This window comes from Cynoglossus semilaevis, chromosome 17 (genome assembly GCF_000523025.1).
Source record: "Cynoglossus semilaevis isolate Cse_v1.0 chromosome 17, Cse_v1.0, whole genome shotgun sequence".
In the NCBI taxonomy this organism is placed as follows: domain Eukaryota; kingdom Metazoa; phylum Chordata; class Actinopteri; order Pleuronectiformes; family Cynoglossidae; genus Cynoglossus; species Cynoglossus semilaevis.
The window spans coordinates 15,350,472-15,373,728 of NC_024323.1; the positions used below are offsets into that span (position 1 = coordinate 15,350,472).

The 23,257-nt window shown below is 42.7% G+C and overlaps 2 protein-coding genes and 1 long non-coding RNA gene across 13 annotated transcripts in view; 2 read left to right on the forward strand and 1 right to left on the reverse strand.

The window, feature by feature from the left end:
* Positions 1 to 5,373: 5,373 nt before the first annotated feature.
* Positions 5,374 to 16,198, forward strand: traf7 (TNF receptor-associated factor 7). 3 transcript variants are annotated; one of them, XM_025064444.1, is made up of 22 exons: positions 5,374 to 5,485; positions 7,913 to 8,035; positions 8,518 to 8,575; positions 8,664 to 8,752; positions 8,854 to 8,970; positions 9,098 to 9,190; positions 9,436 to 9,469; positions 9,567 to 9,792; positions 9,893 to 10,027; positions 10,133 to 10,228; positions 10,346 to 10,467; positions 10,863 to 10,936; positions 11,085 to 11,133; positions 11,421 to 11,548; positions 11,850 to 11,932; positions 12,019 to 12,058; positions 12,145 to 12,261; positions 12,763 to 12,885; positions 14,530 to 14,649; positions 15,110 to 15,241; positions 15,402 to 15,521; positions 15,670 to 16,198. In XM_025064444.1, exons 3-22 carry the CDS (start codon positions 8,524 to 8,526, stop codon positions 15,682 to 15,684), a joined length of 1,965 nt encoding a protein of 654 aa, XP_024920212.1. In that variant the 5' UTR covers positions 5,374 to 5,485; positions 7,913 to 8,035; positions 8,518 to 8,523; the 3' UTR covers positions 15,685 to 16,198. The 3 variants fall into 3 exon arrangements, with proteins under 3 accessions (XP_024920212.1, XP_024920210.1, XP_024920211.1); XM_025064442.1 differs by lacking the exon at positions 12,763 to 12,885 and adding an exon at positions 13,350 to 13,472; XM_025064443.1 differs by lacking the exons at positions 5,374 to 5,485; positions 12,763 to 12,885 and adding exons at positions 5,531 to 5,755; positions 13,350 to 13,472.
* A 1,057-nt stretch (positions 16,199 to 17,255) lies between these two features.
* On the forward strand, positions 17,256 to 21,766 carry LOC107989855 (uncharacterized). 5 transcript variants are annotated; one of them, XR_003052418.1, is made up of 5 exons: positions 17,256 to 18,685; positions 18,909 to 19,010; positions 20,379 to 20,477; positions 21,258 to 21,363; positions 21,554 to 21,766. It is a non-coding gene; the product is annotated as an uncharacterized LOC107989855 (long non-coding RNA). The 5 variants fall into 5 exon arrangements; XR_003052416.1 differs by having other exon boundaries at positions 17,256 to 19,010; XR_003052417.1 differs by having other exon boundaries at positions 17,256 to 19,010; positions 21,290 to 21,363.
* A 99-nt stretch (positions 21,767 to 21,865) lies between these two features.
* Positions 21,866 to 23,257, reverse strand: part of caskin1 (CASK interacting protein 1) — a 29,774-nt gene continuing 28,382 nt past the window's right edge. For all 5 annotated transcript variants that reach the window (XM_017040333.2, XM_025064431.1, XM_017040331.2 and 2 more), the window contains one exon: positions 21,866 to 22,675. In XM_017040333.2, the coding sequence (XP_016895822.1) occupies positions 22,579 to 22,675 (97 nt within the window). In that variant the 3' untranslated portion in view covers positions 21,866 to 22,578. The remainder of the gene's footprint in view (positions 22,676 to 23,257) is intronic.

Sequence of the window (23,257 nt, forward strand, 5' to 3'; positions counted from 1 at the left end):
GCTCTTCAGATGGATCCTGCTATATGACTGGGGGGGGCGAGGGGGAGGAGAGAGAGAGTAAAGGGAAGAGGGAGAGAGTAAACAAGTGGAAATAGACATAGAAAAAAAGGAGGAGGAAGGGAGTGAGAGAGAAAGCCATCAAGGGGAAGAGGGAAAGCAAGGGGGGGGGGGGGGGGGGGGCGGCTGCCGCTGGTGAAGGAAGAGGAGCAGAAAAGTTGGGTAAGAGAGAGAACGGGTGATTTTAGAGTTTATTTTTTGTCCTGATGTTGGAACATCTGACCAGACTAAAGCAGTGGTCTTCAAAGTGGGGTTCGCAGCCCGTGGACTGATCAAAGAGTTCATCTTTTGTCATATTACAGTTGACTTTTGTCCTGGATGGAAACGTCAACACAGAAATATTTATGTAATGATCAGATAAAAGAACTGAGTTCATTTAAACATGGCACTGGGTTCAGTTTCAATAAGAAGTGATTTGATACTGTGTGTGAGTGTGTATGTGAGAGTGTGTGTGTGTGTGTGTGTGTCTACTCATGTTGTGTGTGTCCATAACTCTGGATTCTGCCCTAATATGGCCACTTCACTCCATCTAACTCCACAGAGAGAGGCTTGGGGGAGGCACGGGGGGAGGTTGGTTCTTCTCCCAAAAAAAAATATCAGAAATGCAGCATTAGAGCTGAGAGAGAGAACAGAAACACACTGTGGTCTTATTCAGTTATATGAATATGTTAGTTCGAGGCCTGGTTGTCAGTGGAGTCAACTGGTCTCCTTAGAACAAGAGAGCAATATCACATATATAGTTTCTGGACATGCGTCTCAAATTGAACTTTTTCTACTTGCATGGAGCCTAAAAGTAGAATCAAATGTCTGCTTTTAAAATAAATAATTAAAGGAACGTGTGTAGATTTTGAGTTCAAAGACTTTTTAGACATTTCCTTATTCAGATCATAGATTTTAAAACATTTCCTCAGACTCATGACAGTTCTGACAGAACCGGTCTGAACCGGTCGTTGTTTCCCTCCTGTGTCCAGACTTAATGCTAAGCTAAAGTTGGAGGCTAAAAGGATATGGTTTCATATTTACTGAACAGACGTGAGAGTGACGTCAGTCTTCTCCTCAGACTCTGACTGATGCTGTAACTGTGTGGTCTGCATTTCCTGGACACACACACACACACACACAGGATTGCAGTATTCAAGTGTGTCCTGCTGTAAGTCATCTTTAAGAAGCACACTCAGCACCACAGCTGCAGTTCCGTCAGCAGCACAGATCAGTACCAAGGACAGAACAAGAACCATCCCTGTTACTGTACCTGTGACGTTTCTGCTGGATTTTTTAGATAAACAAATGAAAAAAATGTTTAACTTAGAATCTTAAATACTTGCAAATGTTTGGGTCTCAGTACAGCCAACTAGTGGTCAGAGATTTAAACGTAACAAAAACAATTAACCAGCTAAATACAAATTTACCAGTTAATTGTTAGAATATCGATACGGTGTCGTGAAATGAAATATTACGATATTTCAGTGTGTCAATATTTTCCTACACTCCTTCTGTCCACACTCTTCAGGCTACAACAGTAAAATAACAGCATTACGTTAGTGTTCAAAGTTATAAATATATCTTCAGATCAGCAGGATGTTCATGGTCCTGGGAAAACCAGCAGGGGAGCTGATGCTGCGGATGTTTGGGGTTTTTTTCCTCTTCCTTCTCTCTCTCTTTTTTTTAAATGATTGGGATTCTTTTTTACCACAAAAACATAACCCCAGTAGGTGGCAGTAAATACCTTTAGATTAATGCTGTCGTGGGAGCATCTTCAAGAGAGCACACACCAGGTTGGAGGTGAATGTGACCTTGGTCCACCGTGGTCCACCAGTCCTGACCCCTGGGGAATAAAACCAACACTTACACTGACTGCCAGATTAATTTCTGGTTGCAACAGCGAACTATCACTGTGCTGCAATGCATGATGGGAGATGAAGAGATGACCTGCTGCATGGACAGAAGGTGTGAAAGGCCCAGTACATCTTAGTGTTCTGTGTGTGTGTGTGTGTGTGTGTGTGTGTGTGTGCAGCAGCCGGGTACCAGTAACTGATGTGGACCAAGTTGTTCTTTTACAAAGATTAAACAAGTTTCTGGTCAGTATAAAAGGCATTGATGGAGCTTAGAGGTGTAAGAAAAAATGATCCCGTATCAATCTCCTCAGTCATTGATCAGTTATTGATTTTTTTTTTCTCCCCCATTCCCAGTCCAATGTTCCCGGTGTTGGTTCATGTTCTTGTTCTTTTCTTTCTTCCCCTAGTCCAATATTCCTGGTGTTGGGACTACAGCTACACTGAAAAACAAAAAATGTGTCTTTTTGGTTCAGAGGAAACGCAGCATGAACAGAGACTAGAAGTTTACAAATCCACCTTTGATTAATTCTTCTACGGTGATGTTTCCATGTTGATCCAGATCTCCTCAACATCCTTCACTGTCCACCGTGAGGGCCAATCAGGTGTGAGGTTTGCAGACATCATCAGACAGCAGTCTTCTATTGAAGTCACTCGTGGGTCAACATGGAGTCAGACATCACTGTGTCCACAATTAGGACTGATAGAGACAGCATTAAAACCTCACTCTTGTGTGCAGAAAGGTGGATTGAAGAGTGCATCACACACACACACACACAGAGATGGAGTAGTGTTTGGATAAGAGCAGCAGTAGCAGCAGCAGTAGCAGCAGCAGCAGCACTGATGGAGCAGTGTTTGGATAAGAGTAGCAGTAGCAGCAGCAGCACTAGCAGCACTTAAAGACAGCCTTGCTCAGCACTGATCATTTATTCATAACACACTCTGAGGATGGATCAGAACCTAAACCAGTGATTTCTAACTGGGTGGTGAACACAGTGAGTGCCACTGGTTTTTCTGTCCTCTCCTCTCTCTCCAGTCTGACCTCACATGTGACAGGTCACCTCACTCTAATCCACGCTGCCTCTTTGTGGCTGCACACAATGCAGCTCAGCTGCTCTGTGGCCTCTAATGGAGCCAGTCAATAGCAGGGATCGCTGCCGTCTTGTCTCTATCCAGGTCAAGTGTGTACATTTACTGTCAGAGTGGATGGGGGGGGGGGGGGGGGGGGGGGGTATAACTCATGCAGCTTTATCAGCTGTGTCTACTCAGGGATGAGCAGAGGAGTCCTGTTTTTATCTGTCACTGATTCACACACGCAGACTTAAAGTACATGTTTATGTTGTTGGTTCCATAATGTAGCAGTTAGCACGAGTCCTGGAAGAACCACATATCCCTAATGGCGCCATCGTGTGGCAGCCTGAGTTGCAGCCACGTACCTAATGATAAGTCGAATATGTGTCGATTGTAAATACTTTTTTTAAAATTTCTTTTTAGTTGTCCCAGAGTGTAGCAGTTAGCACGCCTGCCCTGTGAGCAAAGAGTCTTGGGTTTGATTCCCAGAGGAACCACATATTCCTAACAGCGCCTCCCATGGCAACCTGTGTGGGTCACAAACACTCACTGTAAATTTCCCCATCATGGGACGAATAAGGAACTCAGTCACTATATGAAAATATTGAATCACTCGTGTGTGTGTGTGTGTGTGTGTGTGTGTGTGCACGTGCACTGCTGTGGGACTCGCTAAACCCGTCTGCCTCTTGTCAGCTGTTCCCGACTCGGCCCTGTGCACGGACAGTTTCGTGAATGACGACTGAAGCAGACGTGACACATTAAAGACGTGCCGCCGCGCCACATGCAGAGATGTTTTGTACACACGCCGTCAGCTGTTTGAGGCGTCTCATTGGCCCGAGCAGAGAGATGAAGGAGCTGGATCTGTCTCAGTGAGACTGTGCTGCCGTGGTTGACATTAAAGACGGTGGATCAGTGCTGATATCATCATCAGCATCTGCAGCATGGAGGCAGGGATGCAGTGTGTACGTGTGTGTGTGTGTGTGTGTGTCTGCTAGAATGGAGCATACAAAGAAGATACAACTGCTAATGGCCTGGGCCTCCTATAATGGAGCAGTTTGTTTGTGCATGTGTGTGAGAAGGCAAGAGAGAGAGAGAGAGAGAGAGATTTAAATCATCTCTTATTCATGTTATTCCCATCTTCCTATTTCCAGCTCCCTGTCCTTCTCTCCTCATGTGGGCAACCGTTCACATGGACCAGCTGTGTCCAGGCTCGTCTCTGTGTGTGTGTGTGTGTGTGTGTGTGTGTGACAAGGGAAATATGAATCAACCTCATAACATCTGCCCTTCTATCCCTCATGAGGTACCCAGTCCACAAAGTCATTTTTATCACCTGAGTGAAGTTTTTATGACAGCTTTCTCCTCCTTCATTATAAAGTTTATCCGCCAACGACATTTTTTATTAAAATGTGTTGGTAAATATGGTACAGGCTCCACTTTTGTGTAGCGCTGTACACCTCTAACAACTGTGTGCAGAAAATTAAATAATGTTGCTCTTACAATAAACAGTAAAAACAAATGTAAATTAATTAAAAAAAATTTTATTGCTGTGGGAAATAATTTTATGTAAATCTCAGCTTCAGTAAATATTTATAAAATCAGACAAATTATTTCAGTCAGTTCATTTACACAGTGTGTCGATTTATTTTTAACATTTAAGTTCAATTAAAAATATAACAGCTATCTACAATGTTACAGAAGTAATTTTATTCTTTATTTTATTTTATCTTTGGTTAAATTTACTGAATTGACAATTAAACATCAGTTCTTAATTATCTTAGTTAAATGTATACACTGTCTGGTGCTAAAACATGAACGTGAAACTACTGTATATAAAGGAAGGCGTTTTACCTCAATGCAATGTCACGTTTGGATAAGCAGCACCCTCTTCTGGGGAAAATAGGTATGATGAAAAATGTAGGATAGAAAATTATCTGAGGTATAATATTTATGATGAATTATTTATTGTTTTTTATGGTCTTAAATTATTTTTATTTAGAAACTAAGCATTCAATGTAATTTAATTGAAAGGTTTTGGAAGTAAATTCACCTTTCACTGTGCCATAAGTGCAGAAAATAAAACCCATGTCAGGGATTTATTAAAATAAAAATGAATGATTAATGATAAATGATTTTTTATTTTTATAAATGTATAATGGACTTTATTTTAAATTATACGTTTTTGTTGTTATAAAGTTGGCTTTATGGATCTACATAACATCTACTGTACATATCTATATAAATCTACATTTTTTTATTTTTTTTTTAGTTTCTCTGAACTTTTGACCAAATCTCGTATTTATTATTTATGCTACAATATAATCTTCTCTTACTGTAATTATTATAACAGTTTGAACTGTGAATGCCATCATAATCATAGTCATCATCACTACCGTCTCTCACTATTGTCTGCCAGGATGTGCCAACATCACACCACCGTCCACGTGCACTCGACGTTAAACGTGACCGTGGCGTCCGCGTGATGATCTCGGCAGAGGCAAAGAGCAGCCAATAACAAGCCGACATAGGTAAGAACGTGGGAATAATGTTGTTAAATGCGCTTTGCAGTTGGTTTGGGGGAATTTACTGACAGAACAGAGCCCAATGACAGCTACGCCAACTGCATGGTGGGTAGAGTAGTCCTGGAGGCGGAGAACGAGAGACGGCGAGGCCTGCGCGCCAACTACAACACCCACAAGTCCCTGCGGCTGTGGCGCTGTGCGTATGCGAGCCAGAGAAAACCGAGAGATTTAGGAAATTTTCTGCAGTGCTTTCAGCTGCGCTAGTACGGAAGAATGGTAAGCGAATAAACTAAAACACGACACTTTTAGACATGTTTGGTTTAAAGACATGCTAAATAATGCAGACTTTTCGTTAGTGTTTCGTTTGAGTTTGCCAAAGGCCGCATTCGACAACAAATGCTACTATGAAACATTAGCTAACTTTGGCTAATTTTAAAAAAAAAAACACCAAGCCATTTTAGCCTCGGACAGATATCTGTGTAGAATGGTCGGTTATGTGATAGTTCAGACGATAAAACCTCACGGAATCTGAGTTGTTGGATATAAATAAGCAAAGTTTGTGATTGCATTTTGTTCGTTTTGAGATGTAGCCGTGCTGTTAAACTTTGTGTGTATGTTTGTCATTCGTGGAGGTGTGTCGTTTACTGGTTGAAGTTGAGACGAAAATGTCAAATATCGTAAGGCTAAGCCTTTATTATTGACATTAACGGATTATTATGTTTGTGGTTAGGATTTTGGGAATGAATAGGAGTTTGACTGGGTTGTCGAAGTCAATGTGTAAATGTGTCTGTGTCCGCCCCCTTCCTATTTACCGGAACCTCTGGGTCTGTGAAGACACTGACGCTGTTTGGATCCTGGACAGTTTAACTTGTTCGGTTTATGTGTCTGTTTACCAAGTGAGCCAAGAGTCCAAATACCTTTCTGATAACATCACCACACAACTTTACGGGTCGCTGCTTTTTTGGTGGTTTAATTTTTATACTTCAGTTTTTTTATCTCTTCCTCCCTCCTTCCTTCCTACCCCTGCCCCCCCTCACCCCCTCCTTAGTCTGGCCCAGTGTGTTTGAGGATCTGCAGATGTAGTTGACTTTTATCAGATTTCCTCAATGATGAGTTAATTTAGAGTTATGGCTTTATCTGCTCCACCACAGCTGTTGTCTCTTTTCCCCCAAAAAAATTATTTTTCTCTGCTGTATGTTGGTCTTTTCAGAGTCACAAACTTGGCAGTAAAAAAAAGGAAGTGCTTTTGGCTTGTTGTGTTTGCAAAATCAACAAACTTTGTACAAGTTAAAAACATTTGGGTAATAAGGATGTACATGTTTTTGCTTTGTTTCCTTTGGTTCCTATTATGGAGCACATATGTCAAACTCAAGGCCCACAGGCTAGTTCCGGCCTAGACATCTAATTTGTGTGGCCTACCAGAGCTAAACATGCATGTGTGTGTTTTTAAATAAAACTATATTGTATAGAGTTTATATAAATTATATACATACATTAACTGAAGGAGTTAAATGTTAAGAGGTCACATTCTGCATTTGTATAATATGTGGTATTGTTTTAAAATTTGTTTTACTGAGGGAAACATTGTTGCCAGTTGTTCAATTTATTCTTTTCTGTTTAGACCCTGTTGTAGAGACTCATTTTATTAGAATGTTTTTTATTGAGTCCCAAAGTTAATGTGTAGGTTTTTTAAGGAAGAAAAATAAATGGTGTCTTTCTGTTGGCTGGGGCCAATCTGTCCATGAACAAAAACAAAAAGTTGCAAGTGTCATCTTCTAGTTATTATTCACAAATATTTATTTTTTCTCTGCATAAAACAAATAGTGAAGCATTGACTATGATGTTAGTGGGAACTCACAAAAACTATTTTATCCCCTGTCTGTCTGTACATCCGTTACACACATTCTGGTATTTTGTTTGAAAGAACGTTACTATCAAGTACTACAATACCTGGTACTGTGTGTAGTTTTATTTACTCGGCCTAAACAACTAATTTAACCACATGAGACTTCACGGAGTCTTTCTCAGTGATCCCAAAATAAACCATAAATAATGAAATCAATTACAGTCACTTTACCATTAAAGAAGAAAAAAATCTGCTGTAACAACGTGTGTGGAATCGTGGTGTTTAATTGTGTTGCTGTCCAGCCTGGTGCTAATAAACCTCCTCATTCAGCAGCAGCTGTAATTTAACTGTTCAGTCCTAATGATGCATGATTTTCTCACTGCATCAGTTCTTTACTCTGGGCATCTGAAACTGCAGGGCTCTGCCAACAATTCTTGTCCTGAAGGTGGTGGCTCTGTGTGTGTTTTTTGTCCAATGCAGTTAAACACAACGCTGTTAGTTTACAGTATTTGTTTCCAGTGGTGGTTCTGTGTTTTTGATTACATTTAAAACAACTGTTTTTTTTTCACATCCTTTACTTTTTGCAGAACCGATAGTCAAGTCGGCAGCTAATATTTCCACGTTGATGTGTTCATACCTGCGGTGTTGAGCGACCCAACTAAGATCGGTACTACCCAGCAGCTCTGTGACGTGCTCACTCCTGCAGCAGGGTAAGTAACGTTAGCACAGCGGGGCTTGGAGGTTACCAGTTTAATCTGTTCCACAACAGCACTCAGATCTCGATTGCATTTTCCCCATTAAAAAATAACTAAAAACCAATTAATTAATATACTAATAATTAATTAAATTAACCCCATCTTTCTAAACATCAATAAAATAGATATAAGCAAATGTATTGATAATATAAAATAATAATAATAAAGAAAACATTTTATATTATTGTTATACAAATGGGTAAAATAACCCAGCGAGGGACAGTGAACGAGACAGCGCCACACAGTGGAAAAATGGCACTCGGTCGAGCACTCATCGACCAACTACTTACTACTTGTAACTTGTAATTTCGGACCTCACTGTATTTGACTGGAGATTTTTTTTAATCTAATCTGGTTTTCCTGTTTTTCATTATTATTAAAAACCCATTTAGTTCAGTTCATGTCTTGACAGAACCCGTCTCTCTTTCTCACTGCAGAGCAGCATGGAGGCGACCTTTGGCCCCACCTTCTCAGCTGTGGCTGCTGGAGGAAAAGGTGCTGCTACAGCGACTTTCTCTAAATCCTTTATGTTGCTGTGGTTTTGTTTAAAGCTCCTCATACAGTTCTGATGTGTGTTCAACAGAAGGGTCAACCACCTACAAGCAGCACAGACGAACTCCGTCCTCCTCCAGCACACTGACCTACTCTCCTCGGGACGACGATGATGGAATGGTACGTAACACTGAGAATTTTAAAACTTTGAATTATTTTCTAAGCATTCATGGTAATAAAAAAAACAAATTTTCTTCCGCTGCCTCCTGCCGTCTCCTCAGCCTCTCATTGGGACTCCACGGAGATCTGATTCAGCCATCTCTGTGCGGTCTCTTCATTCTGAGTCCAACATTTCTCTGCGCTCTACTTTCTCACTGCACGAGGAGGAGGAAGACACGGTATCATTCCTAAAATAAATATTCTGGATTAATAAGTAAACACACGTGCATTGATGTTGTGGAACTGTTTTGTTCATTTGACAAAGAAAAGTACCGACTGTGTGTGTGTGTGTGTGTGTGTGTGTAGGAGCCCCAGGTGTTTGCTGAACAGCCGTCAGTGAAGCTGTGCTGTCAGCTCTGCTGTAACGTCTTCAAGGATCCCGTCATCACCACGTGTGGGGTAGGTCAACACTGGTCACGACCAGGAATGCATGAGATAATTGGAACGCGTGCCATAAATCACACGGACTTTGTTTGTTATAATGACTGGAACTGTTTCACTTTGGTGTCTGACGTCAGTAGAAGGTTTTTATTGTCCAACAGAAAAACTAAAAACAAAAGTAATGTCAATAAATTGACAAAGTTCCATGTGTGCATAAAAATAAACATTAAATTCCCTTTTGCCCCCCACCCTCCCCTCCACAGCACACCTTCTGCAGACGATGTGCCTTGACTTCAGGTATGTTCTGAAATATCTTGACTTCTCTCATTCACATGTGGCACTAAAATCATTTATTTAACCCTTGCCCTCCTGCTCACGCTCCTGACACACACAGACAAGTGCCCCGTGGACGCAGCCAAGCTGACGGTCGTGGTGAACAACATTGCCGTGGCCGAGCAGATCGGAGAGCTGTTCATTCACTGTAAATACGGCTGCAGGGTCACGGCCAGTGGAGCAGCAGGGGGCGCCGCGGCCTCCAATGCCACGGTGGCCGGGAAACCCGGAGCGTTTGAAGTGGACCCCTTGGGCTGCCCGTTCACTATCAAACTGGTTGCACGCAAGTAAGGGCTCACCTGACCTGGCCGTACCTGTCTGCAGCAGGAGGCTTTGTCTCTGATCTGATTGGTTTCTTTTTTCCACTGAATCGTCATTTCTCTGCAGAGAACACGAGGCCAGCTGTGACTACAGGCCAGTCCGCTGCCCCAACAACCCCTCCTGCCCCCCCCTGCTCACCATGAACCTCGAGGCCCACCTCAAAGCCTGTGAGCACATCAAATGTCCACACTCCAAATACGGGTGAGTTCCTAAATCCCTTGGAGAAAAAAAAAATCATTGTTTTTTTTTTTTATTTGTGGCTCAATAATTTACCTTCCACTGATCTGCGTCTCTTCTCCCCGTCAGCTGTACGTTCATCGGCAACCAGGACACGTATGAAACCCACCTGGAGGTGTGCAAGTTTGAAGGACTGAAGGAGTTCCTGCAGCAGACTGACGACAGGTCGGACGACTGACGTTTTCTCATTAGAACATCATTGAACCTCGTGCATGTTGTACTTGTTGGTTGTACTCAGAGGTAATAATTTAATACTAATATCTGTCACGTGGGCCGTGGTAGGTTCCATGAGATGCAGCTGACACTGGCACAGAAGGACCAGGATATCGCTTTCCTGCGTTCCATGTTGGGCAAACTCTCTGAGAAACTAGACCAGCTGGAGAAGAACTTGGAACTGAAGTTTGGTAAGATAATAAATAAATAAATAAAAATCCATAATTTCACCAACATGTTCAAGTCATGAGTGAGTTTCACGTCGACTCAACTTGATGGGAAACGTAATGAAATGTTTAAATGTGGAAACACCAAGTGGTGGTTTCACCACTTGGTGTTTCCACAACTGCAAAAAAGTGCAGAGAACAGACTTTGTAAACAGATGGTCAGGGTGTTGACAGTCGGAGCCAAACGCTAAGTTTGCAGATTTGCAGAAAATTAAATTAAAGCAAATACGCTTAAATTTTTATGTTTTGACCTTTGTATGTGTAGAATTACTGTTAATTAGAAGAAAAACGACTACTGAGCATCTGTCGTCCACGTCTTCCTCCAAGTGATCAGTGTGTGATGTGTGTGTGTATTTCAGATATGTTGGATGAAAACCAGAGTAAACTGAGTGAAGACCTGATGGAGTTCCGTCGAGATGCCTCCATGCTGAATGTGAGTGTGTGCAGGGATTATTTTGTGGTGGGAGGGGAAATTAAAAATAGTTCATTAAGTGTGAGGTTAAACTGCTTGCGTAAGTGAAGGGTAGTTTTAAATAAATTAAAGTTTAAATATAATTTTTTTTTTTCAATGTATTTTCTAGGATGAGCTGTCCCACATCAACGCCAGGCTCAACATGGGGATCCTGGGCTGTAAGTGTCTGTTTATGAACAATGATGTCTGAAACAAGCTGAGTTTGTTTTGGTTTTGTGTAAGTGAAGGGTAGTTTAAAATAAATTAAAGTTTAAATATAATGTATTTTCTAGGATGAGCTGTCCCACATCAACGCCAGGCTCAACATGGGATCCTGGGCTGTAAGTGTCTGTTTATGAACAATGATGTCTGAAACAAGCTGAGTTTGTTTTGGTTTTGGTTTTTTTGTACCTCTGTGTGTATGTGTATACCAAGGGTTAACTCCTGCCTTTGTGCCTTTTTGCAGCCTACGACCCACAGCAGATCTTCAAATGTAAGGGGACCTTTGTGGGCCACCAGGGTCCAGTCTGGTGCCTCTGTGTCTACTCTACAGGAGACCTGCTCTTCTCTGGATCCTCAGACAAGACCATCAAGGTAACTGTTGGGGGGGGGGGGTCATTAGTTTAATTACTAGTTCAGGTGGATGAAAAACAGACTTTTCAAGTAGTTTTTTTATTGGTAATAAAACTAGTAATAAGTGTGTGAGTCATTGGGGGTGAATATTAACAAGAACACCAGGAATATTTGACTGAGAATTGGTGATAAAAAAATCAATAAACTGATAGAGAATATTGATACAGATGATAAAATTGAAAAGTTAATTGAAATATTGTGATATTTCTATGTATTGATATTTCCTTACCCCCTTGAGTCATATCTCTTCTCCTCACCCCAGGTGTGGGACACCTGCACCACCTACAAGTGTCAGAAAACCCTGGAGGGTCACGATGGCATCGTGTTGGCTCTGTGCATACAGGGGTAAATAAAATGACCCTCGTACCATTCACCCCAGCTGAAAACGACCCTCACACTGTTTGATTGTTTCTTTTTGTTTTCCTTAATAGGAACCGGCTGTACAGTGGCTCCGCGGACTGCACCATCATCGTGAGTCAGCGTCACGTCACTCAGTTCACAGTTTAGATCTTTTTTTTTAAATCTTCAGCTGTTCTGACGCCGAGCTTCTCTCACAGGTGTGGGACATTCAGACTCTGCAGAAGGTAAACACCATCCGTGCCCATGACAACCCCGTGTGCACGCTGGTCTCCTCCCACAACATGTTGTTCAGCGGCTCCCTGAAGGCCATCAAGGTACGGTCGCTGGAGGACAAGGCGTCCACCGTGGAACCTGTTCAACTCGTTTTTGTTCATGTTTGTCAACATGTGCTGCACACAGTAAATAGTTTTTCTGTCATAAAAATCCATTCAGATTAATTCATTTTAATAATAGACCAGATGTGACACAGGTCGGACTTCATGTGTTGACAATAATATCGTTCATCACAATAATATTAATTATTCTATTATAATTATTAGTAATTTGCAAAACAATATAACTGAGGATAATCAGATAAAAGGTCACTGACTTCAAAATTTCTCACACATTTCTGTCGTCGTTGACCGTGACTTGTTTTATGTAGTAATTAAAGTAATTAAGAAGACGTTAAAGAGCAGAAAATCAGCCGTTCTGACCGTCTGCTCCCAGGTACTCGTCTGGTACTTGTCATCCTAGTACTCCTGTGCAGTAGTTCAGAGTACTTGTCATTTCATTCTTATTGAATCCTTGTGTTGATTTTTTTTTTTTGTCCTCAGGTCTGGGACATCGTGGGGACGGAGCTGAAGCTGAAGAAGGAGCTAACAGGTCTGAACCACTGGGTGAGAGCGCTAGTGGCGTCTCAGAACCACCTGTACAGCGGCTCCTATCAGACCATCAAGGTGAGTCACAGTGATGTCATCTGTTCTAACAGAGTCACAGGGTCAGAGTCGAGGTCTTTACAGAGACCTACGTCCGTCTGCTTACGAACAATCACCATAACGAGGACGTTTACTTCTCTATCAGGGCTGTGTTTGGACCAGAAGCTGGTGATACGACATTAATCACCATACAGGGCAACCATGTGATGTAACGTAGTATTTAAAGATATATATATACTGAGGATAATCAGATTAAAGGTCTCTGTTTAACAGCCTTCAAAATTTCTCACACATTTCTGTCGTCTGTTGACCGTGACTTGTTTTATGTAGTAATTAAAGTAATTAAGAAGACGTTAAAGAGCAGAAAAGCAGCTTTACTTGTCATCCTAGTACTCCTGTGCAGTAGTTCAGAGTACTTGTCATTTCATTCTTATTGAATCCTTGTGTTGATTTTTTTTTTTTTTTTTTTTTTTTTTCTCTGGGTGGTCTGGGACATCGTGGGGACGGAGCTGAAGCTGAAGAAGGAGCTAACAGGTCTGAACCACTGGGTGAGAGCGCTAGTGGCGTCTCAGAACCACCTGTACAGCGGCTCCTATCAGACCATCAAGGTGAGTCACAGTGATGTCACCTGTTCTAACAGAGTCACAGAGTCACAGGGTCAGAGGCGATAACTTTACCAGGACCTACGTCCGTCTGCTTACGAACAGTCACCATAACGAGGACGTTTACTTCTCTATCAGGGCTGTGTTTGGACCAGAAGCTGGTGATACGACATTAATCACCATACAGGGCAACCATGTGATGTAACGTAGTATTTAAAGATATATATATTGCGATGTATGATATATTGGGGATTGGGGATTTTTTTTTAACTATTCAAATATTAATTTGTAATCACATTACTGTTAACAACCCTCCCTTTGACCCTCGTCCGGGGGGGGGGGGGGGGTGTGTCCTTTCAGCAGCAGTGAGTTGGAGCAGGTACTGGTCGCAGTACTGCAGTGACTACCTGGTGTTTACGCAGTGTGTCTGTGCTGTAGCCACTGGTTAGATTCTGGGTTGTCTGACTGTCTGTCTGACTGACTGTCTGTCTGTCTGTCTGTCTTTCTGACTGACTGACTGACTGTCTGTCTTTCTGACTGTCTCACTGTCTGTCTGTCTGTCTGTCTGACTCTGTGGTGCCTCAGCTTTTGTACTCAGAAAACCTCAGAGAGTGTGAGTGTTGGTTGCTAATGAACACCTCAGGGATGCTGGAGAGATAAAGCCAGCTACTGTAACAGCAGCAGCAGCAGCACCCTCTGCGGCCAGTAATGGAAAAAGGATGAAGAATGAGCAGAGATGAAGTGGATTCTCTCTGTTCAGAGAGTTGTTGGTTTGAGGCCAGTTGTTGTTTAGGAAAGAGGAAGTGTGACGCTGCACAGACAACCTCAGTCAATCACAGTAGAATATATTGGTCTCTTCATGTACAGACGTTAATAAATCAAGATACTTCAATGTCTTCCTTCTGAAAAGTACAAACTAATGTTTTCTGTAAGTGTTCAGTCATATTATTGTTCAATCCCACTCTCGCTCTCTCTTCCTTTTTTTCCAACCTACTTTTCAACTAAGGTGTTTATTCTCCCCCATCCTCCCCCCTGACTCCCCCCTTGTCTCTGTTTTTGTCAGATCTGGGACATCCGTTCTCTGGAATGCGTTCACGTTCTTCAGACCAGCGGCGGCAGCGTTTACTCCATCGCCGTCACCAACCACCACATCGTCTGTGGCACTTACGAAAACCTCATCCACGTAAGAGAAAAGTCACACACACACACAACCAACATGATCGGTTCCACTCACGCAGCTAGGAGTGTATACTGTCAAGAATCTGAGGAGACGATACACGTGTCAGAGTACGATATACTGTGATACTACAGTCAGGACGACATACTGAGGTGACCCCGCCCCCCATTAGTCTGATCCTAGAGTCAGACTCTGTTCCATCTGAACATCAGTTCCTAACACTGGAACAGAGGGATCTACATTTGGAATCACTAGAGAAGAAAGAAAAGAAAAAGAACATGAACCAACACCAGGAATATTGGACTGGGATTTGAGGAGAAAAAAATCAATAACTGATCAATGACTGAGGAGATTGATACGGGATCAGGAGATACTTCAGTGGATGGAGATTTTCCTCACACCTACACGCAGCTGTTGGCTTATCATTAGACAGTGATGTGGAACCTCCCTCCTCCCTCCTCTGCAGGTGTGGGATATCGAGTCTAAAGAACAAGTGCGGACGCTGACAGGTCACGTGGGAACAGTCTACGCTCTGGCAGTCATCTCAACTCCAGACCAGACCAAAGTGTTCAGCGCCTCCTACGACCGTTCACTGAGGGTGAGGTCTGACTGTCTGTGGGTCTGTCTGTCTGTGGGTCTGTCTGACTGTCTGTGGATCTGCTCCACCTAATAATAATAATAACAATAACAACAGTCAAACAGTGACTCAGTGGAGAAGCGTCAGCTCCTGTTGAACTTCTGGAATGTTCTTCATGTAGGTGTGGAGCATGGACAACATGATCTGTACCCAGACTCTGCTGAGACACCAGGGCAGTGTCACGGCTCTGGCTGTGTCCAGGGGACGTCTCTTCTCTGGAGCCGTGGACAGCACCGTCAAGGTACGAGCTCCGAGGAAAAAAAAATTAAAACATTTGATTCTGTGTTTTTAATCATCTGAAGAACAAACAGATCATGTGTCTTTGTTCCTGGATGTTTTGACTCTCGTCTCTTGTCTCCCCCCCTCCCTCTTTCTTCCTCCCCCTTTAGGTGTGGACCTGCTAAAAGGACGGTTCTCCCTGATTGGACTTGTCCTAAACTCCGCCTCTTTTCCACACATGATTGTTTTTCTTCCAGACTTTATCTTTTTTTCTCCAGCAGCCAAACAGCAGTAACAGCCACAGCTTCTTCACAACCGTTTTACTGAATGTTGCTTTTTCACCTTCACACGAACAATCGACTCTGACTGTAAGGGGTCAAAGGTCACGGTCCTGAGGGACCTCAGTGCGTCCCGCAGCACCACGAGACGATCTGCCTTAACAGCTGCAGCGCACCGGTCCAGAACGGAGGGTGGAGCGGAGCGGAGGATCATGGTCCGTAGGTACATCTGTCTGTTCTGGTCTCCACACCTGAGGAATGGTTGGTTTCACAAACATGACGCTGCAATCACCCCTGGTGGTCACCACTGTAATTTCAGGACTAGAGGTTGCTCTTCTTTTTTGTTCAGTGACTAAAAACTGTCACGACTGAAACACGAACACTTCCTTCAAGAACACGAAATTAAACATAAAAAAAAATACGCTGCAACATTTAAACTGAAGTTAATATTAAGTATTCAGCCAAAAAAACTGTACTAATTTCTTGAATTCAGTGAAGATCATTTCTAATCAGCCTTCGTTCTTTGGATTAATGACTTCATGGAAGATTTAATTAAATTAACACGACTGACCCTGTGACCTCCAGTCCTGAAAATACACTGTTTGACAGAGCACTGAACTACAGGTGTCCGTTAGGGTCAGAACCTCAGGTTGACCCAACCCTACGGCTGTGCTTCGTCTACATCAGAGTACCGTGTTTTCTGGATTATAAGTCGTTCATCAGAGTACCGTGTTTTCTAGATTATAAGTCGCACCTTTTTTAATTATCTTTTGGGAGGGTTTACTTTTAATGATATAATTATATATATAATATTATATCCTGAAAGACGAGTTTTCCAAGTTACGAATCTGCAACTATCGCAATACGTGGGAACATCGAGTCACAGTGATCAACACAGCTCCATTTTTTTCACTTGACACTGTGTGGCGCTGTCTCCCTCACTGTCCCTCTCTGGCTTATTTTACCCATTTTTATAACAATAATCTAAAATGTTTTTTACTGATTATTATTTTATATTACCAGTATAAATAAAGGATATTTGGACTGTCCTCTGCCGCCCAGTCTCCGGGCCTTGATGTTTGGGAAAATGTCTCTGATGATCTTTCCAAAGTTGGCTGCACTCAGAGGCCGGTGCTGCAGGTTCTCGCAGTATCTCCTGTGGGACAGCAGTGGGAGGAGTCAGGGTGTCACATGACTAACGCAGGCTCACAGAGCGTGGTGAGGGTGGTGTGTGAGTGCGTCTCACTTGTAGGTCTCATAGACGTCCTGTTTGGGAAGACAGGTGTCTGAGTGCTCCTCCAGGTGGGAGCGGATCCAGGTACAGGTGTGGAGCTGGTCTGCAGTGTTGAAGGAGCCCGAGTCGCCCACACTGCACACACACACACACACACACACACACACACACACACACTCGCAGGTCAGGGGTCAGGCTTTGGATGGCCTCTTGGACCACACCCAGTTGACCCCTGCTCTCTGACTTCTCTAACTGGCTGGTGCGACTTATAGTTCGGAAAATACGGTACTGTTGAAGTAACAAAGTGAAGTACCGACACTGACCACCGTCCAGGTTCATTCTTGACTCCACACCTTCTCCTGGAGCTTCTTCTTCTTCTTCCTCCTCTTCTTCTTGTTCCCCTGATTTTGGATCAACATGTTTGAACCACAGTTTGTCGTCCAGTAGAGAGTTCTCTGAGGAGGTGGGCGGGGCTTACAGTGCCTCATTAACATTTAAAGACACAGAAGCCGTTAGAACAGAACAGGTGTGTGAAGAGTCCAGCCGCGATCGATCCTTCGTTTTGTGCATGTTACTAACATGTTATTAACGTGTTACTAACACATCGTTAGACATTAATGAAGCTGAAGAAGCAGAATGTGTCCTTTAAAAAAAAAGAAAAAAAACTAGTTTTGTTTTTTGCCATAAAGTATCTGGAGTGAAAGTGAGACTGGGTTTAAATGTCAGTGGTTGTTGATGACATCATCAGTCGGCAGGCGACATCTGGAGGAAGTGTTTTCTGTAACATTTCAACATGGACCGTTGATGATGCGTGAACTTTTTCCGGCTCCACCTCAGCTGTCGGAGCCTCGCGGTTCTGATCTGAGAAGAACCTGAAGAAGTTAGAACTTTACAACCTCCTCTGAAGATGAGTTTTATACCCGTGCCACGATGAGTTCAGGGCCACTCCGCGGTTGTACAGTTGTGTGAAGTGCCAGAGCCTGTAGGTGGCGACGATGACGACCCACCGCGGCCTACAGAAAAGACGCGCTCGGAATGTGTGTGTGTGTGTGTTGAAATGAGTGCCATATGTGTGGATGGAAATGAGAACGGACTGTAACCACGGCGCCCCCTCCCCCATCTGTCTGTAACACCACCTCAGACTACAGACGTCACAGTGAGGTAAAGACAGACACCAGATCAGCCGTGATTAATCCGACGACTCCCGTGGCTCGGTGTCGTCCCGCAGGAATGACGTCCAGTTTTCCTGCGTTTTTTATCCAAGAACTAAAACTGGGCTAAAAAAATCTGGAAATGAAGCTCTCCTGTGGGAGGAGAGCTGAGTTCTTACAGATGTTCAGGACTTCATTAGACTTAAATGTCAACGGTCCACAGCCCTGGGTGAGAGGGGGAGGGAGTGTCCTGGCTGCTCAGTGTCACTGTTGTCTTGTATACTTGTAATCATATAAGCCTGAGTTGATCACTGATCAATAAAACTGTTGTACACTTGTAACTCTTCTATGTCGATGACGCCGTTTTATTTTATAACTGGAGTCTGAATCTTTGTACGTAAACACAAGCGCCACCTACCTGTCAATCTTGTCCTAACACTCGGATGTTTTTTCTTCTTTAAGATCAGACTGCGGTTGTTTTGGCTCGTAGTTTTCAGCAGGTGTCAGTGAAGAACGTCCTGAGGTAAATCCACAGATTATCTTTCTTCAGTGGGATGTAAGGTTTGGTGGTGGACGTTCAGAAACATTTACACTTCGTCACCGAGTTCTTCCTGCACCGTGGTGTTCCTTTGGAGGATTAGTTAATCAATAAAACAATAAAGACAAACTGGTAAAATATTCCTGAGGCAGATTGACAGATCTGTCTCTCCTCCATGTGTCAGTCTGCTCTTCTTCTTCTTCTTCAGTGGTGTTTTCATCAGAGAATTTCTTCTCCAGACTGAAGTCCAGATGGTTCTGGATCCAAACCTGTTGATGAGCTTCAATCGTCTGAACATCTTCCCATTCAGGTGTGGTTCAATTTTTTATTATTATTATTTATTATCTGGGTACTGTCTATATATATAACTTAGGTGTCATGAGTTGAAAATACATCTATTTTAGAACCTCTTTTACCCCCAGGCGTACAATAATTAACGAATTACGTCATAGACTCTTGTCCGTGTGTTTTGCACGTTTTTACTTTGTGTAACTATAATTATTTTTAAACAAAAACAAAACTATCCTGTAACTTGGTTGGTTTTTAATTCCGGTCCTGTAGGTTGTATATGATATCATGTGCTGCCCCCTTGTGGGAAACTTAGGAATTGTTTCAGCACACAATAAGGCCGCGACAAACGGAGGTTTTTTTTATAATCACGTATAACCATAGCTTTAACCACTTTAACCAGGCTCACGGCACCAAAGTGTCAGCTGGAGCTCAAAGACCTGAAGAACCTCGTTTTTTCATGCGCTTTCACATCTAAAAAATTCGACTTATGTGATCAGTTCCTGCCGAGCCTGATGAGTGCAAATAAACGGTGTAAAAGTTAAAATAACTAAAGGAAACAGGGATTCCTAGAGTTTGTGCACAGCCATCTACTGTATTGTCATCAGACCAAAATCACAAAGCAAGGCACATGTTTCAAAGAAAGAAAAAAACCAAAAAATTCAAAAGTTGCATCTACATTCAATCCTGAAAATAATATAAAATAAACGGGAATCGCTTGCAGTTTTACACATCGCCACGCGTTGACAAATGTAGTTAAAAGGAAGAAAAATTACACAATAATAATAATAACATTTAAAAAAAAAACCTAAAATTAAAAAGCGCTTCTTGGTTATATCCAAACATGGTATCCTACAATGACTCATCAGCTCAGACCACTGAAGCATGGAGAAGCATTGATTCAACACTCAGATTAGATCTGTTTACTTTGAAAAATAGTCTTCAGGGTGACACACACGCACATCCGCACACACACATCATAAATACACCTTTTTTTTGCAAATACCTATATATTTATATACCATCTCTATGTGATCATATTTTAAATACCACATCTATTCTCTGATAATTTTTTTTTGTCCACAAAGATGCAGAGCATGGTTGCTATGGAGACAGTGGTTTTTTTATTTTTATGAATACAGAGCACGAGCGTTTACTGCCTCCATCAGCACCTGAAGCTGAGCAGCTTCAGCTTCACCTGGTCCCTAACGTCACTCGCTCCATTTTTTAGATTTTTATTTCTCACATTAATTACTTTTTATTATTATTATTGTTATTTTTAATCTCATGAAAATGCCGTGGCAGCAGGGCATGCTGAGAGGTGAGGGAACGGGTGAGGGAGTCAAACATGTCTTGTTTGTAATTTCATATTCTGTCTTTTTACTTCTAGAATATGAAGATGGAATGAACAATGTCACCCCAAGAATCTGGAACGCCATAGATGTGACGATGAAAATAAACAATCTTCAGAGCAGGGATGCACATTAAGGTCAGTTTCAACAAAGTTCTTCAGTAATTAGTTAGGTTTGCTACTGTTTCCTGTTTCTGTAAATGACCAGGAGACGCTTTAACCTCAGACTGTTGTAAAGATAGACCCCCGTGTTATACACTGTGTTGGACTAGATCAGGGCTGTCAAACTCATTTTGGTTTAGGGGCCGCATACAACCTAATTAGATGTCAATTGGGCCGGACCAGTACAATCATAACATAAGTCTTTTTCCCCTTCGTTTTTATGTAAAAAAAAAGTACATTCGATAAATCTTTTGTATTTAGTGAAATATAATTTTACCAAACATTTCCTGAACATGAAGTGTTTGTGTATTTTTTAATTTCAAAATGTATCAAGCGGACCGGTTTTAGCCCGCGGGCCGTATGTTTGACACCCTTGAACTAGATTGTGTTATGTATTAAGCCTGGACTCTGTCATGTCATGTGGTCTGTGGTGATTGGCCGGCACTGACTGGGTCAGGTCAGGTGGCAGATCAGGTCAGGTCCAGGCTTTTCTGGTGTAGTGGGTGAATTGGTGCCTAGATTAGTGCGGGGTGTGAAGGTTTTAGGCCACAAGCCTTAGTTTAATTTGGACAAACACTTGTTGTTGTAGCAGCAGTAGGTGTGTGTGTGCACATTAGTACACACACTATCAATCGATGTCAGAGAATCAGTTTGATAGATATTGTAATATATATATGTATATGTGTATATATATTGCTAATATCCACCAATGAGTAAATTATTTTTAATGTGAAATTTTGTTTCTGTGTTTGAAAGTAAAACCCCTGACTCTGTGCATCCCTGCCCAGGACTGATGGGAAATAAAGATCCAGTCCATCGACTCTCCTGATTGGTGCTGCCATCTTTTCTGGAATGATATTCAGTAAGTTTTTGAATTTGACCCATTTTCTTCCATGTTTGGGGACACACAAAAAATGTTTTTATTTTTCATCTTAAGATTCAAACAATCTGCAGCAACAAGGTGAGACGTGGTGGGTGAGGAGGAACTCACTGGCCCTTGAACTCTGGTGCTTGTATTTATTTTTGTTTTGTTCTGTTTTTCCATTGTGCAGGTTTTCGTGGTCGACCTGAGGCTCGTCCTACGGAGCTGCATCTCCACCCTCTCGACTACGCCGTGAAATCGTTTTGTAAACTTGCCCTGGTGCCAACTTCAACAACTCCACCTGGACATCGGTGAGTCAGTCTCTCTTCTCTCCTGAACTTCCTTTGTTTTAGTTGTGCAGGCTCCTGTGACGGTGTGTGTGTGTGCGCAAACAGACTGCAGGGGTCTTTGTGCTTCTCCTGTGCATGTGTGTGTGTAAACAAAAAAAAGGGTTGAACAATGACAGTAAACTGTCACTAATCCTGAAATTGAGCATTCTAACACACACACACACACACACACCCTCAGCAGCTGAATAAATAGTGTAGTAACAGATTTTTTTTTTTCTCTTCCATTGATTCATTTACATTGTCACAACACCAGAGGTCACCATTCCACACATAACCAAAGACATCAAACCAAAGAGCTAGAGCTTCATATTTATCCATATATTATTATATTATATTTTTATATATATATTAGTGTGCTAATGCAGGACTTTTCCAGTAGATATAAACTCTCCATGCTTAGAATGTACACATACCGTACTATGGTTTGTTACACAGTAGGTTTTTTTTTAATCTTTATTAGTTGATTTGTTCTTGTGTGGAGTGAACTCTCCTTCACTCTGTTCCATTTCTTTGTCTCTGTTTTTTTTCTCCACATACATATTTTTTTAATCCTCCTGTGTTTTGTTTTCTTTCCCCACCCTCGTCCTCCATCATCCCTGGTCAACACGTCCAGCGGCTCTGAGACATCGTCAGTTTCTTCATCAGCCACAGCAGATGAGAGGAGGAGATGGAGGACAGACATGTCTCCAGAGCAGCAGTGAAGTCATGGAGGGACAACAGTGAGAGTTGGAAGAGAGTTGAACACAACACCAACTGGTGGATGAGGAGGAGTTGAAGACAGAGCGAGAGGCAAGTTGCTCTTTGTGCCATCTGAGTTAGTTTTGCTGCAGTGTTGCCATGGAAACATGCTGACTGGTCTCTATGGTTACTCCAACATGGCGTCCAGCTGGTCGGCCAGGTCATCGAACATGCTGCCGATGTCGTCCAGGATGCTGACGGTGGTTTTCTGCTCGGCCACAGAGCTGGAGAGTGAGAGAGAGAGAGAGCGAGAGAGAGAGGTACAGTCACACAGACCACGGTGAAGACAGGAAGTCACTGAGTGTCTGTAGGTTCTCAGTCATCCAGGTCTTTACATTACATGGAGGACAACTGGACGGAGCAGGTTTTTCTTGCAGACGTTTCACCTCTTCATCCAAGAGGCTTCTTTAGTTCTTACTGACAACTGGTAAATAAAATAAAAAACCTGCTTCGTCCAGTTGTTGTCCTCCATGTAACTGTTTGTGGATGACCATCTGAGCTGACTGAACATGGAGCTGCTGATGTTTAGTCAGCTCAGAGGGAGCAGTGAAGAAAACACATCTGTTACTTACTCGTCCTGACGCAGTATCTTGTCCTCCACAGCCCTCAGCGCCGCGGCCAGAGATGCACTGGTCTCCTCCAACTTCTGATGCACCAGGGGGTCCACGCAGAGGTCCGGTGTTGTTGTGGCAGCCGGCACCGTCACACCCCCACCCCCCACCCCACCGTCCCCCGGCCCCCAGTCCAGGAGAATCACACAAAGGTGTGTCCAGCTGAGACAGACGTGGCCGGGACCTCCACCTCCT

What these genes read in the sequence shown, in the direction of transcription:
- traf7 (XM_025064444.1), top strand. Translation starts at nt 8,524, where the DNA reads ATGGAGGCGACCTTTGGCCCCACCTTCTCAGCTGTGGCTGCTGGAGGA. An exon ending in GAGATGCCTCCATGCTGAAT is followed by an intron (nt 10,937 to 11,084) that starts GTGAGTGTGTGC and finishes TGTATTTTCTAG; the next exon opens with GATGAGCTGTCCCACATCAA. An exon ending in GCTCCCTGAAGGCCATCAAG is followed by an intron (nt 12,262 to 12,762) that starts GTACGGTCGCTG and finishes TTTTGTCCTCAG; the next exon opens with GTCTGGGACATCGTGGGGAC.